The sequence below is a fragment of the Triticum dicoccoides genome, chromosome 6B (assembly GCF_002162155.2).
Source record: "Triticum dicoccoides isolate Atlit2015 ecotype Zavitan chromosome 6B, WEW_v2.0, whole genome shotgun sequence".
Lineage (NCBI taxonomy): Eukaryota > Viridiplantae > Streptophyta > Magnoliopsida > Poales > Poaceae > Triticum > Triticum dicoccoides.
In genome coordinates this window covers 170,419,824-170,436,796 of record NC_041391.1, presented here as the reverse complement: position 1 = coordinate 170,436,796, position 16,973 = coordinate 170,419,824, and the positions used below count along the sequence as shown (strand labels likewise).

Genomic DNA, 16,973 nt, shown 5'->3' with positions numbered 1-16,973 from the left:
TTGAGAATTCAGATGGCAGCCACAAAGGGTCACTGTCCATTGTCCGCAATAATAGTGCGCCAGTGGAGCCATTTAGAAAAAGAAGAGCAAACGTAAACATCGGACGAAGCTCGCACGCACGCGTGACAAGGGCAAGTAAACGCCCCCAGGTCAAGAAGGGGATGGAGGAGACCGCACGGATCAACCACCCACCCCGTCCATTAAGCCAGGAAGCCAGGAAACAGCACTTTCTTCCTGCCCTCCACTTGGCCTTTGTCTACACAACTGACTGAGACCACCATGATTGCCCTCGATCGCAGGCGCCTTTCGGTACGATCTTCCTGGCGTGCTATCTCGCCCTTTGGATCTTCGCAAAATCTTCACCGACTGCTTCTTTCCCGGATGCCCAGCTTCTCTTTCCTGTTCACAAAAGGATGCATCAAGAACTGATATTTTTTTCATTAGTATTAGTGGGAAAAGCTGAGATTTGTTTGGTGAAACCGGTAAGGCAAGTGATGTCAGGTCAACAAAATTATTGCTTGAAGTAACAATTCTAGACAGACTGGGCCAAGAACGAGTGGACGCCTGCAAGAGGAATATTCTGTGCGGTCGGTATTCAGTAAGATTTGGAAATTGACTTGTGAGTGGATTATAGCAGGCAGCCGTGAGTGAAACGTCACACAGTGTGAACCACCCATTGTTTTCTTTGTGCTGACTACGACTGCGAGGACCAAAGCATAATGGGAGCATGACCTTTCTTCCCCCCTCATGGTACTTCATGATTACCGTACCATTGATGTCTTATCCAGGCAGGGCACAACATAAGCTCTGGTTTCCGTCCTAGTTTCACCAGGAAACCATGCAGATACTTCAGTTCTCAAACAAGAGACAGAGCAAGAAATTGCACATACCTTGCTTTGGCCTTGCTCTTGTGCTGCTGATCTCCTTGGCCTCTCCAGCCAGTTCCTGCACCGAGCATGAGGAGGCCTCCCTTCTCCAGTTCCATGCCGGGCTCTCGTGGGACGGCGGCCTCGCCGTGACTTGGCGGAGCAACAAGGACTGCTGCACTTGGGAAGGGATCATCTGCAGCAGTCCTAATAGGACGGTCACTGATGTTTCGCTGGCTTCTCGAGGCCTCGAGGGGTCCGTCTCGCCGTTCCTTGGCAACCTCACCAGCCTCTTGCACCTCACAACTCGCTGTCCGGTGGCCTGCCGCTGGAATTGGTGTCGTCCAGCAGCATCACTATACTTGATGTTAGCTTTAACCAGCTCAATGGAACAATCCACGAGTTGGCATCTCCAACCCCTGCCCGGCCTCTCCAGGTACTGAACATCTCGAGCAACTTATTTGCAGGACAGTTTCCATCCACCACATGGGAAGCAATGAAGAATCTGAGAGCACTCAACGCCAGTAACAACAGCTTTACAGGGCAGATACCAGCTAATTCTGTAACAGCTCTCCATCATTCGCTGTGCTTGATCTGTGTTTGAATAAATTCACTGGCAACATCCCAAAACGGATCGGTGATTGCTCCAAGTTGAGAGAGCTCAGGGCGGGGTACAACAATCTCAATGGAACACTTCCAGATGAACTCTTCAATACTGCCACACTGGAGTACCTTTCTTTTCCTAACAATGGTTTACATGGAGCTCTTGATAGTACACGCATATCCAACCTCAGAAATCTTGTAACTCTTGATCTTGGAGGGAACAGATTCAGTGGAAAGATTCCAGATTCTATAGGCCAGCTCAAGAAATTGGAGGTGTTCCATTTGGACAACAACAAATTGTCAGGAGAGCTGCCATCAGCTCTAAGCAACTGCACGAATCTCATAGCAATTGACCTCAAGAACAACAATTTCAGTGGACAGCTTGCCAAGGTCAATTTCTCCAACCTGCCCAATCTACAGACATTGGATGTTTACTTAAACCTCTTTAACGGCACAGTTCCAGAAAGCATATACTCTTGCAGCAATCTGACAGCACTGCGGGTATCTAGTAACAAATTAGGTGGGCAGCTTTCACCAAGAATAACTGATCTGAAGCACCTCACCTTCTTATCACTTGCTACAAACTCCTTCAGAAACATCACAAATGCACTTCACATCCTTAAGAGCTGCAGGAACCTTACCACACTGCTTATCGGCGGAAACTTCAAGCAAGAGCTCATGCCAGAGAATGACAGAATTTATGGCTTTGAGAAGCTCCAGATTTTGGACATCGGATATTGCCAGTTGTCAGGAAAAATACCTCTATGGATATCAAGGCTCACAAATTTGGAGATCTTACTTTTAAATAGCAATCGACTCACTGGACCGATACCAGGCTGGATCAACTCCCTAAGCCATCTCTTCTTTATGGATGTGTCAAACAACAATCTTACAGGAGAAATCCCATTAACCTTGATGGAGATGCCAATGCTAAAATCAATTGAAAATGCAACTCAATGGGACCCAAGGGTCTTTGAGTTGCCTGTTTACAGTGGTCCATCACTTCAATACCGTGTTGTTACATCTTTTCCAACGGTGTTGAATCTAAGCAACAATCAGTTCACTGGTGTGATTCCCCCACAGATTGGTCAGTTGAAAGTGCTTGTTGTACTTGATTTAAGTTTCAACAAGTTATCCGGACAGATCCCACTGTCGATTTGCAACCTCACAAACTTGCAGGTGCTAGACTTGTCCAGCAACAGTCTAACAGGTGCTATCCCAGCTGCATTGAATAGCCTACACTTCCTTTCAGCATTCAGCATTTCGAACAATGACCTAGAAGGGCCTATTCCATCTGGAGGCCAGTTCAATACATTTCAGAATTCTAGTTTCGATGGGAATCCAAAGCTGTGTGGCTCTATTCTCACTCACAAATGTGATTCTTCAATACACCCGTCCTCCAGAAAACAACGAGATAAGAAATTTGCTTTCGCAATTGGATTTGGTGTGTTCTTTGGAGGTATTACTATTCTGTTGTTGCTGGTGCGACTCCTTCTCTCAGTCAAGATGAAGGGTTTTACAGAGAAAAATGGAAGCAAGAATAGTGGAGATGTTGAAGCGACTTCATTCTACTCTAGTTCAGAGGAAACACTAGTAGTGATGCACATGCCACAAGGCAAGGGAGAAGGAAACAAGCTCAAATTCTCTGACATTTTGAAAGCTACGAACAACTTTGACAAGGAGAACATCATTGGGTGTGGAGGCTATGGGTTAGTCTACAAGGCAGAGCTACATGATGGCTCCAAATTGGCAATTAAAAAGCTCAACGGTGAAATGTGTCTGATGGAAAGGGAATTCAGTGCAGAGGTTGATGCTCTCTCCATGGCACAGCATGAAAATCTTGTACCACTCTGGGGTTACTGCGTCCAGGGAAACTCAAGGCTCCTCATGTATTCCTACATGGAGAATGGCAGCCTGGATGATTGGCTTCATAACAGAGATGATGGCACTAGCTCATTTCTTGATTGGCCGACTCGGCTCAAGATCGCACGAGGAGCCAGCCTAGGCCTCTCCTATATCCATGATATCTGCAAGCCTCAAATTGTACACCGTGACATCAAATCCAGTAACATCCTATTGGACAAAGAATTTAAAGCTTACGTTGCAGATTTTGGGCTAGCCAGATTGATCCTTCCCAACAAAACTCATGTTACAACTGAGTTGGTCAGCACTATGGGTTACATTCCACCCGAGTATGGGCAAGCATGGGTTGCTACGTTGAGAGGTGATATATACAGTTTTGGGGTAGTTCTGCTTGAGCTGCTCACAGGAAGGCGACCTGTTCCAGTTTCGTCTACAACAAAAGAACTCGTCCCATGGGTTCTACAGATGAGGTCCGAGGGCAAGCAGATTGAGGTCCTGGATCCAACACTTCGAGAAACAGGGTATGAAGAGCAAATACTGAAAGTTTTTGATGCCGCTTGCAAGTGTGTCGACCATAATCAGTTTAGGAGGCCAACAATCATGGAAGTGGTCTCCTGCTTGGGCAGTATAGACACTGACCTGCGGACATAAAAGCTAGCCAATACTTCTTATTAACCTTACAGTTGGGTTTTACAGCGCCCAACAGGTTGTCATTTTGAGCTTAATTTACTTTTCTAGAAAAGCTTTTTTTTTGTAGTTCATCTTCCTTTCGGATGTTTCTTGAAGCATTATTCATGCTCAAGCTTCCCAGAGTGTAAATAAAGAATAAACAAGTAAAATGATTGCCTTGTTTTCACAGTGAAACAGTAAAAGTGTTTTGCATTCAAGTGCAGATACTATACTATGCTCTATCAGCTGTTTGCTTCGGATTAACTGATTTACAAATCACCAGAGTTTGAGTTGGATTGGTCGATACTACAGTCTGCAGATGTTTGGTCCACGCATGAATTGAATGGATACGACAACACAATACAACTATGATTTTTGCAATGTCAGAAAATCACCGTGCATAACATATTAACATGAAAATGTACAGAAGCACCAACCTGTTAAAGTATTCGCGCGGAGAAGAAACCGTGGACCTTGTATTACAGCCCGCAGAACATAATCACCATCCCACATATATACACACCAAAAATGCACACACAGCATGATTTACGAGCTTTCCCGAGCTCCTCCACAGCCAGTAGAATCTTCCTGGCATACTATCTCGCCAGTAGAATCTTTGCAAAATCTTCACCAACTGTTTCTTTCTCGAACGCGCACTTTTTCCTGTTCACAAAAGGATGCATCAAGAACTGATATTTTTTGGTTAGTATTAATGAGGAAAGGTGAGATTTGTTTGGTGAAGCGAAGCCGGTAAGACAAGTGATGTCAGGTCAAGTAAACTATGGCATGCTGTAATAATTACATACAGATTGAGTAAAGAACGAGTGGATGCCTACAAAAGCGATAGTTTGTGTGGTCAGTCTTCAGTAAGATTGGGAGATTGATTTGTCAGTGGATTATAGCAGGCAGCAGTGAGTGAAACGTCATAGTGTGAACCAGCCATTTTTTCTTTGTGCTGACTATGACTGTAAGGACCAAAACATAATGGGAGAAAGAGCTTTCTTTCCCCCACATGGTATTTCATGATTAGAGCACCATTGATGTCTTATCCAGCCAGGGCACAACATAAGCTCTGGTTTTCATCCTAGTTTCACCAGAAAACCATGCAGACACTCCAGTTTGCAAACAAGACACAGAGCAAGAAATTGCACATACCTTGCTTTGCCCTTGCTCTCGTGCTGCTGATCTCTCTGACCAGTTCCTGCACGGAGCATGAGAAGACCTCCCTTCGCCGGTTCCTTGCTGGGCTCTCGCGTGACGGCGGCCTCGCTACCTTATGGCAGGATGGCACCGATTGCTGCAAGTGGAGAGGGATCACCTGCAGGCAAGATAGCATGATCACCAATATCATGCTGGCTTCAAAAGGCCTTGAGGGGCACATCTCAGGGTCCCTTGGAAACCTCCCCGTGCTGCAGTACCTCAACCTCTCTCACAACTCGCTGTCCGGTGGTCTGCCGTTGGAATTGGTGTCGTCCAGCAGCATCACCATACTTGATGTCAGCTTTAACCAGCTCAAGGGAACACTCCACAAGCTGGCATCTCCAACCCCTGCCCGGCCTCTCCAGGTACTCAACATCTCGAGCAACTTATTTGCTGGAGAGTTTCCATCCACCACATGGGAAGCAATGGAGAATCTGAGAGCACTCAATGCCAGTAACAACAGCTTTACAGGGCACATACCAACTTATTTTTGTATCAGCTCACCGTCCTTCGCTGTGCTTGACCTGTGTTTAAACAAATTGAGTGGCAAAATCCCCCAACAAATTGGTCATTGCTCCAAGCTGAGAGAGCTCAGGGCCGGGTACAACAACATCAGTGGAGAAATCCCAGATGAACTCTTCAATGCAACTTTGTTGGAATACCTGTCTTTTCGTAATAATCATTTAAATGGAGTTCTTGATGGTGTGCACATAACCAAGCTCAGAAATCTAGTAGCACTTGATCTTGGAGGGAACAACTTCAGTGGCAAGATTCCAGATTCCATAGGCCAGCTCAAGAAACTGGAGGAGTTCCATTTGGACAACAACAATTTGTCAGGGGAGCTGCCATCAGCTCTAAGCAACTGCACGAATCTCGTAGCAATTGATCTCAAGAAAAACAATTTCAGTGGACAGCTCGGCAAGGTCAATTTCTCCAACCTGCCAAATCTAAAGACATTAGATGTTTACTTCAACAACTTCACCGGCACAGTTCCAGAAAGCATATACTCTTGCATCAATCTGACTGCACTACGGTTAGCTGAGAACAACTTCAGTGGGCAGCTGTCACCACGAATGGGCAAGCTGAAGTACCTCACCTTCATCTCAATTACAAACAATCATTTCAATAACATCACAAATACACTTCACATCCTTAAGAACTGCCGGAACCTTACCACCCTGCTTATGGCTGTCAACTTCAGGGAAGAGATCATGCCAGAGGATGACAAAATTGATGGTTTTGTGAATCTTCGGGTTTTGGGCATCTCGGGATGTTACTTGACTGGAAACATACCTGTTTGGATATCGAGCCTTGCAAATTTAGAGCTGTTAGACTTACATCAAAACAAACTCAATGGATCAATACCAGCTTGGATTGAAACCCTAAGCAAACTCTTTTACCTAGATATATCAAACAACAGACTCACAGGGAGAATTCCAGCAGCACTGATGAATATGCCAATGCTAATGTCAGGGACTGAAACCCAGCTAGACCCAAGTGTCTTTGAGTTGCCTGTTTATACAGATCCATCACTTCAATACCGCATACCCATTGCTTTCCCTAAAGTGCTAGATCTAAGCAATAATACATTCACTGGTGAGATCCCCTTGGAGATCGGTCACTTGAAAGCCCTCTTTTCTCTCAATTTCAGTTTCAACGCCTTGACAGGATGGATCCCACAAACAGTATGCAATCTCACAAACCTGCAGGTGCTCGACTTGTCCAACAATGATCTCACAGGTGCAATCCCAGCTGCATTAAACAGCCTGCACTTCCTTTCAGCATTCAACATTTCTAACAATGACCTAGAAGGGCCTATTCCATCTGGAGGCCAGTTTAATACATTTCAGAATTCTAGTTATATTGGGAATCCAAAGCTGTGTGGCTCTCTGCTAACTCACAAATGTGGTTCAGCTCCAACACCTCTTATCTCCAAAAAACATCGGGATAAGAAGGACACTCTCCCAATTACATTTGGTGTGTTCTTTGGGGGCATCGCTGTTCTTCTGTTGCTGGGACGTCTCCTTGTGTTAATCAGGATGAAGAGCTTGACAATAAAAAATGGAAGGGGGAGTAACAGAGATGTTGAAGCAACTTCAATCCACTCAAGTTCAGAGCAAACGTTGGTGGTTATGTGGATGCCACAAGGCAAGGAAGAAGAAAACAAGCTCAAATTCACTGATATTCTGAAAGCTACAAACAACTTTGACAAGGAGAACATCATTGGATGTGGAGGTTATGGATTAGTCTACAAGGCAGAGCTACCTGATGGCACCAAGCTGGCAATCAAAAAGCTCAGCGGTGAAAGGTGGCTGATGGAAAGGGAGTTCAATGCAGAGGTTGATGCACTCTCCATGGCACAACATGAAAATCTTGTACCTCTGTGGGGTTACTGCGTCCATGGAAACTCAAGGCTCCTCATATACTCCTACATGGAGAATGGCAGCCTGGATGATTGGCTTCATAACAGGGATGATGACGCTAGCTCATTTCTTCACTGGCCAACTCGGCTCAAGATCGCGCAAGGAGCAAGCCTGGGCCTTTCATATATCCATGATGTCTGCAAACCTCAAATTGTCCACCGTGACATCAAATCCAGTAACATCCTGCTGGACAAAGAATTCAAAGCTTATGTTGCAGATTTTGGGCTAGCCAGATTGATCCTTCCCAATAAAACTCATGTTACTACTGAGTTGGTTGGTACTATGGGTTACATTCCCCCCGAGTATGGGCAAGCATGGGTTGCTACATTGAGAGGTGATATATACAGTTTTGGGGTAGTCCTCCTTGAGCTGCTCACAGGAAGGCGACCTATTCCTGTTCTGTCTACATCAAAAGAACTTGTCCCATGGGTTCTACAGATGAGGTCTGAGGGTAAGCAGACTGAGGTATTTGATCCAACACTTCAAGGAGCAGGGTATGAAGAGCAAATGCTGAAGGTGCTTGAAACTGCTTGCAAGTGTGTCGATAACAATCAAGTCAGGAGGCCAGATATCACAGAAGTAGTCTCCTGCCTGGCCAGTATAGAAGCTGTCAGCCACGTTGGATGAATTTCACATGACAGATAATATTGTACTTTTGGTGCACAGGGTAGATGTAGTTTTCCCAGCTTCACTATAAGTAGTAATTCTGAGTATTGACTAGCCTTACAGTTTATTTTTGTAGAGCACCCAACAGATTGCCATTTTGAATTAATGTACTTTTTGGGGAAAGCCTTTTTCCTAGTTCATCTTCCTTTATGGTGTTTCTTGAAGTGTTATGTATGTTCAAGCTTCACAGGAGTGGGAAAAGGAATAAACAAGTAAGACGATTGCCTTGTTCGTTCAGTGGGAGTAAAAATGGTTTCCATCAACATCAAGTGCAGATACTACGTGTTGTCAGCTGTTTGCTTCAGATTAAGGGAATAGCAGGAAACCACCAGAGTTGGATTGGTAGATATACCGATGTTTTGGTCCAAGCAAGCTTGGAATCTAACAAATACAACTAGGATGTTATACAGATACAGAGCGACTATCAGAGCAGAGAGGAATGGCGATCAGAAGCACCAACCATGTCGCGTATTCAAGAGACCACAGACCTTGTTTTGCAGCACGCAGATTCGCCCTCCACAGCACATACACGTACACGGAAAAAACGTGCCCTCAGCTTGATCAACAAGCTGTCCTGCCCGACCGGATTAAGGGGCCATGGGCGCAGCCGCTGGCCAAGAAACATCAACCGGGTCGGCATTTCGCCGAACAGCCTTAGCCCGTCGCGCTGCTGCCGACACGGCAGCATAACGTTTCCCACGACGACTCCCAAAGGACGTCATTGCGCCGGAGGGATAGTCCCAGCCGCGCCCTTGGGTGGAAGAGAGCGTGCGACGCGACGAGGCGGCGCGCGTACGGTGGCGGTAGGGGCGGAGGAGACAAGATTGCTTTTTTTTTTTCGAGACAAAGGAGACAAGATTGCTGGAGGCGCGGCACGCCGGGAGGCGGGAGTTAGAGGAAGCACAAGGCCGTGGATTTGTGGGTTTTTTTTTTAGTGGTAAACCAAACTTTATTGATTAGTGTTTCGGTTTACAGGAATAACAAAGGGATCATGGGGTACTTCCAGCCACAAATGACGCCCTTGATCTAAAGAAGTACAAAATTTAACTAGATTATGAGCATCAACATTCCCCTTCCGTCCTTCAAAGATGAAGTCGCATCGTGTGAATTGTCTTGCCTGGCGTTGAATCTCCTTAATAACCATGCTATATCTCCCTTCCGTCCCGTTCTTAATTTCCTCCACAACAGTTTTGCAATCACAAGCAACAATAATCTGATCTAGGTGAAGATCCTGAGGTAGGGCTAGAGCCTCACGGCAGGCCAGCGCTTCTAGCATCGGTGGATCGTTAATCTCGTCAAAAACCATTGCTGAGGAACCAAGGAACTGGCTGTCGTGGTTCCTTCCTATGGTGGCAGCTGCACCTCTTCTCCCGTTTCTGGCAACTCCCCCATCTACCTGAATCTTGACAACTCCATGGTCGGGCGCTGACCAGCCTTGCCTGACACACTGTCTTCCTGTTGCATGTGATTCACTCATTGTAGTCGACCCGGCCTGGACAGTTGCAATTTCAGCAATAAAACTCCTTACAAACGAATGAGTCGCGTGGGGGCTCTGTAAGTCTCCCTCATGAATAGCCTTATGACGAGCCCACCAAATCGCCCACATAGTAACTGCCATCATTATCAAGCTATCATGTGGTAATTGATCTATGGCTGTAAATAACCACACATTAGCATTCGGCTCCATGGTCGCTTGAATAAAATCAAGTATGTTTTCATCAACCAGTGCCCAAACGCACCTAGCAACAGAACATTCAAAAAGTGAGTGTCGCCATGAATCTGCCATTTCACAGAGCTGATATTTATCACCATCCGACATTTTCCTTGCATGTCTTACATCCGTTGTTGGGATCGACAGCTTAGACAATCTCCACATAAAATGACGTATTTTTTCAGGGACTTTAACAGACCATAGTGACTGATTTAGCATCCGCATCAAAATTTGAGGACCCAGATCTTCCTTCTAACCATTCCTCTCTTCTGCGCTTTGTGCCAGCCAGCATTCGGTAAGCAGATCTTACCGAAAAACTCCATTCCTCTCAAAGTTCTATGCCCAATGATCATCCATTTGTCTAGTGCAGATCGGAATGGCCAACACAGCCAGGGTATCCGCTGCAATAAAATTAGCCTCAAGTGCTTCTCTATTCTATGCCGCATGGTGTGCATCAATCAGCTCATGGGTTGGCCGAAAGACACGCTAGCGGCCTCATGATAGCGTTCCTCGGTATCCAGTTATCCACCCATATTCTCGTTGTTGATCCGTCACCGATTCTCCGGATGATCCCTTGCTTGAGGACATCTCTTCCATCCACTATAGCTCGCCATACCTGAGATGGCCGATTCCCAAGTTCAGCTTCCAAAATTGTGCTTTGAGGATAATAGACAACCTTCAAAATTCTCGCACACAATGAATTTGGGTACTGTAGAAGTCTTCAGGACTGTCGTGCCAAAAGAGCTAGATTGAAGAGCTCGAAATTCCGAAACCCTAACCCACCCATGAATTTGGGTTGAGTCATAGATTTCCAAGAAACCCAAGCTGGATTTGTGGTCTGTGGCTCGGCCATGTAGGGGTTGGGCCAGAACAGGCTGAGCTCAGAAAATAATCGATCATTCGGGGTGAGCTTTCTTAGGCCCATTTTGACTCGGGACAACAGAGTATGGTTTGGAGACATTAAAAAAATCCTTCCTTCTCATTCATTGGTAATCATGACCATGGTCATCGCAGTTCACGCTAATTTTTTAAAATAATACATTTTCCATTAATTCGAGAAATAATATGCAGTTTAAAAAAATAAAAATACTACACCGTCGGCTTAGGTGAAGCCGATTGGACCCTGTTGGGCTCGCCGAAGCTCATTAGTGGCAGTCAGGTTTGGCTAAGCCGATTGACCACTCTTCTTCAGTCGGTTTTGGCGTGACCAATTAGTTGCTCTCAGCTTTGGCGAACTCGACAGCTGCATGGTTTTATCCCGCCGCCCTCTCCCACCATTTATCTGAGACATATAATAGGTATATGTCTCATACATAAGTAGATAGTCATGTCTCTAGTGATAGAGAGAAGCATCACTGACGACATCTGTCAGGGTGATCAGGCAGTGTATTAGGCGTCGTCCAGTGCCCTAACATTACGAGTAGGAATCTTGGACACGTCTTGGTCATATTGTGTATCCTGTGTGGGGCCTGGTGGAGTGCAAAAATGTCCATCCAGCGTGTGCTGTGACATGTAATTCTGTACTCAGTTGAGGCGCCACCCTGTGAAAGCTATGCGCATGTTTTCACTAAAAAAAATAGAGTCCTCGCCTCCGTCAAAAAACATCTCAAAAAAAATCCTCACATTTATCTTAAAAAAGAAGTAAAAAAGAAAAAAATTTACCACCGCAGCCTACCAGCGAGTGCCACTTTGCATAACCCTCCATTTAAAAAATATCAGAGGTCCTTACCTCCATCTAAAAAAAATACATTAAAAAATTCACACCTTCATCTAAAAAAAATTCAAAAGATTTCTCACCCCGGCCGCCACGTGGCATAGCTGGTTGGTCGCCCTTCACGCGTAGCTTAGTGGCCGAAATCACTATTATGACCTTTTCAGCAATCCTGGTCACAAAATGAACTCGACATGAAAGTATTTCACGATCTGATCCTTTTAGCAACGCCACAGCCCGTGGCGTTTCTTCTCCATATAGAAACGCCGAGGTATCTCGCGCTTCAGCTCCACATCCAAACGCCAAGCTAGCTAGCGTTTTATCTTCATATGGAAACGTCAAGCATGTTGGCGTTGCTAGCTGCGCCCAAACGCCAAAGCTCACGGCGTTTCTACTTGTACGTACGTGATGAGCGCCGGGACGAGCGACTAGCTACGTGCACAACCAGTACGTGAACGCCATGCTGGCCGCCGCCTACTGCTGTACTAGTAGTATGATGTGTGACGACTCGACTGGGTGGCTGATTGGCATATCCATATCCATGCATGAGCGGTGGTTGCATTGCATTTGCATGCAGAGGCTGTACGGGCTGGGAGCGCGGCGGATCGCTGCCGCCCATGGGGTGCCTCCCGGCGTCCGTCACCCTCTTCGGCGGCGGCGGCGGCGGTGGCGGGGCGGCTGCGTGGAGCGGGTCAACAACGATTCCCTCACCTTCAACACCAAGCTGCAGGCGGCGTCGGACGCGGCCAAGAAGCGCCATGGACATCTACGACCCACTGCTCAACCTCGTCGCCGACCCCATGAGCGCCGGTACGTACGTGATCTGTCCGACGCCTGGGTAATGTGTTAATGGTTGATGAACTTACTGATGAAGTGATCGATGGATGCACTGCACTGCAGGGTTCTTCGAGTCTCGGCGGGCCTGCTGCGGGACGGGGACGATCGAGACGTCGGTGCTGTGCCACCAGGGGGCGCCGGGGACGTGCGCCAACGCCACCGGCTACGTTTTCTGGGACGGCTTCCACCCCACCGACGCCGCCGACAAGGTGCTCGCCGGCGCTCACCACGTACGTACTAGTAGAAACGCCATGAGCTTTGGCGTTTGGGCGCAGCCAGCAACGCCAACATGCTTGGCGTTTTCATATGGAGCTAAAACGCTAGTTAGCTTGGCGTTTGGATGTGGAGCTGAAGCGCGAGATACCTCGGCGTTTCTATATGGAGAAGAAACGCCACGGGCTATGGCGTTTCTAAAAGGGTCAGATTGTGAAATATTTTCATGTCGAGTTCAGTCTGTGACAAAGATCTCCCAGAAGATCAGAACAGTGATTTCGGCCTAGCTTAATGGGTTTAATACATTTAAAAAATCCACACCTTCATCTAAAAAAAATTAAAAGATTTCTCACCACGGCCAACCAGCTTGCGCCACGTGGCATTGCTGGTTGGCCGTCCTTCACGCGTAGCTTAATGGGTTTAATGTACTTCCCACCTTCTTGATCACTCTCCCACCCTGATTCGGACATAGACGCCTGATTGGGACTACATATTTCTTCAGTACTTATGTTCCCTCTTACAGGAGCCTACGGATATCAGACGTCTATGTTCGGATCAGGGTGGGAGAGGGATCAGCAAGGTGGGCAGAACGTACATGATTACATGTCGCAGCACACTAGCTGGATTCTATGTACGAGACAAATGGCGGGACAGGATGGCGGGATAAAATTATAGTGAAAAATAATATGGTTACATGCAGCTGTCTAGCAATTGGTACTAATTGGTTACAACAAAACCGACTGAAGCTCACCCTTGAGGCCGAGTGGTCAATCGGCTTAGCTAAACCCGACTGCCACTAATCGGCTTCGGCGAGACCGACAGGGTCCAATCGGCTTCGGCTTCACCTAAACCAACGGTGTATTATTTTTGAAATTTTTTAAAACTGTGTGTTACTTCTTGAATTAATGAAAAAATGTATTATTTAAAAAAATGGCGCAGATCACGGTCTTACATGAGATGAACAATAGAGTCAGGTGGATCGTCCATGCACACACTAGGCGGCAAACCTAGCCAGCCTAGCAAATTGATGAGCATCAATATTGGCTTCTCTATAGCAATGACTAGTAGAAAACATGACTTTCGTTCGGGCCAGATAAGCCCATTAGTCCCGGTTCAGTCACGAACCGGGACTAATGTAAGCATCGGTCCCGGTTCGTGCGGCTAAAGGCATTAGTCCCGGTTTAAATGAGCCCTTTAGTCCCGGTTTGAGACACAAACCGGGACTAAAGGGTGTGATGCCCTTTAGTCCCAGTTCGTGTCTCAAACCGGTAGTTCGCCTTTTCAGTTTTGTAAAAAGCAAAAAAAAATGATAAAAACTTCAAAAATTAAAATCCTTCAAGATGTAGTTATGTTACTACATCTATTAGTAAGGAAAATTTAAAAACTTAAATTTGGACATGTTTTGCAAAAAAATGTTATGAAAAAGTAAAACGGCCATATCTTTTGCATACGATGTCAAAAAAAACGCATAATATATCAAAAAATCAGCATGAAAATCCGCATCCGATTTTGACAGCCATAAGCTTGTTTGCAATTTTTTAGAATCCTTAAATTCTAAAAGAAAAAAAAGATATGCTCAAATTTCAGTTTTTTTAAGAAGTATTAGTAGTACTAAATAATTATTCAAGAATATTATATTGTTACTAAATAATCATTTCGGTACTTTAAATTTTGATCAAATCTGTTCAAACTATGGTCCCGGTTTCAAAAAAAATACCTTTAGTCTCGGTTTGTGTTACCAATCGGGACTAAAGGTGGAGCTCCAGACAACAGCCACGTGGAGGGCCTTTAGTCCCGCTTCGTATAAGAACCGGGACTAAAGAGAGGGCCTTTAGTGATGACCCTTTAGTCCCGGTAGCCCTCTAGAATCGTTTCGAATGGCCCTTTTTCTACTAGTGAATGCTCGAACTAGATTTGCGAAAACTCACGAGCTATGTGATAGCAATCATCAAAGATAGCCGCGCATACTCATGCAAAACCAACTCTCTCTTTCAGCGCCGAGATTACATCCAAATTATCTGAATTGACAACAAGCGGTTACACTATAGATTGTGGTAGATTCATCCCATGATTCATAGTTGTGACCTTGACTGTTAGCACATCAGAGTACCTGCCAATACGGCTGTTGGCAGTCGCTAAAAATTCCCTGATCGGTCTCGAACAACTACGCCAAAGCTCCTTGCAGTGTGTCGGCATCAAATGTCGGATCCAGAGTCAAATAATCAAGGCCACAACACAGAGCGATCGCCATGATGGGTCAGCCCAATTAGCTTCCACTACTACCTAAAGTTTAGTGCTTAGGTGCCGATCTTTTCATTTTTGGTTTTAGTTTGGATTTCTCTTTTCCTTTGGTTTCTTTATTCTGAATTTTCTAAACATATTAATTTTTTTTAAATCAGGAATTTGAAAAACGTCCATGGAATCAAAAGAGTATTCTGGCATTTACAAATTATTTGCACTGTATTTAGAAAAAGTTCACCATGTTTAAAAAAACGTTCACCTTGCGTTGGGAAAGTGTTCACCGTATATTGGACAAATGCTCACGGTATATTCTTTAAAACCACTATATATTAGAAAAAATCCCGTGTATTAGGAAAAGGTTGACCATGTTTTAAGAATTGGTCATCATGTATTAGAAAAAAATCTCTGTAATTTAAAATGTTTATTTTGTATATTTTCCAAATGTTCATGAATTTTTAAAAAGTGTTCATTCTAAAAAGGTAAAGAAAAAATGAAAGAATAAGAGAAAAGAAAAAGAACATGTATTTTTACTAATGAAAATAGAAAAAATAGAAAAGGGTTGAAAATAAAAAAGGGAAATGAAAAGCAGAAAAGAAAAAGAAAAATGAAAGAAAACGCAAAATAAAGGTGCAGAAACAGAAAAAAACAAAAAAAAATCACTGTGCGCCCGTAGCATAGGAACAACGGGAACACATGTGAAAACTAGGCCGGCCCAATTCACGCCGTTGCGGGCGTTTCGGCGCGTCAAATAGAAATTGCATCAGGGAGCTCCTAACGGGCGCCTTCTGCGCCGGTTACCATACCTGGCGCCTACAGGGATGGTTAGTGGGCTGCTGAGTTGAAAGCTGAGTGTGGAATAGAATTCAAAAAATTACGCTCCCGTTAGGAATCGAACTCGTGCCCTTCGCTACCTACAGCGTTCGGCTAACCCCTACGGCATGTCGTTACTAGTGATAGAATGCAGCTCCGACACTTTAAAAACTACCATCCCATACATGATTTTCTTTTTAAAATAATTGAAACTTCACAGATTTCGAAAAAAAGTTTGTGAACATGCAAAGAACGTTGCCCCTATTCAACGAAAGTCCATTGAATTTGAAAAACGTTCATCAATTTGAAAAACGTTTTTACTAAATGTTGAATGCGTATTCAAAAATTGTTCGACACATATATTCATATTGTTTCAAAAATGTTCATCGTACATTATTTAAAATGTTCAATGGATATAAAAAATGTTCAGGATACATAATTGGTTTTGGTTATTCAATGGATATAAAAAATGTTCATCGTGTATTATTTAAAATGTTCAATGGATATAAATAATGTTCATCGTGTATTCTATTTTGGTTTTGGTTATTCAGTGAGTATACAATTGTTCAGTATGTCTCTTAATTTTGTTCAGTATATATTACACAATGTTCAATGTGTATTCGCAAATTGTTCAACGTATTTTCACAAAATGTTCAGTACGTGTCCCGAAAATTCTGTGTATGGTGAACAATATTCAAATACACGTAGAACATTTTTTTTAAAATACGATGAACTCATTTTGAATGCACGCTGAACAAAATTTCTATACATGATGAACATTTTTTATACACACTGAATATTTTTCAAAGTTCATCAAATTTGACAATAGTTCATCAATTTTGAAAAATGTTCATCAATTTTGAAAGAAAGTTCATCGATATGAAATAAAGTTACCAAATTGGAAAATAAATCTCGCGCTTAGCAAAAAAGAAACATAGTTCATCGATTTTGATTAAAGTTCATTGAATTTGAAAAGTTCACAAATTTGATAAAGAGTTTGCATGTTTAAGGAAAGAAAGAAAAGGAAATGAGAAAATAAAAAGGAACAAGGAACAAGAAGAAAAACGTCCAGAAAATGACCAGCGAACAACACAGGTAAAAATTAAATGAAAGGAAAGAAGTTTACTAGCACAAGTGGGTCGTTGTCCTGGTGGTTAGGG

General features: G+C 44.3%; 1 protein-coding gene and 1 pseudogene across 1 annotated transcript; both read left to right on the top strand.

The window, feature by feature from the left end:
* Window positions 1-759: 759 nt before the first annotated feature.
* LOC119322247 lies at window positions 760-4,164 on the top strand (annotated as a pseudogene).
* Window positions 4,165-5,066: 902 nt separating this feature from the next.
* LOC119322246 (tyrosine-sulfated glycopeptide receptor 1-like) lies at window positions 5,067-8,521 on the top strand. Its single transcript, XM_037595739.1, has one exon. The coding sequence runs from the start codon at window positions 5,105-5,107 to the stop codon at window positions 8,249-8,251; it is 3,147 nt and encodes a 1,048-aa protein (XP_037451636.1). The 5' UTR covers window positions 5,067-5,104; the 3' UTR covers window positions 8,252-8,521.
* The last annotated feature ends 8,452 nt before the right edge of the window (window positions 8,522-16,973 follow it).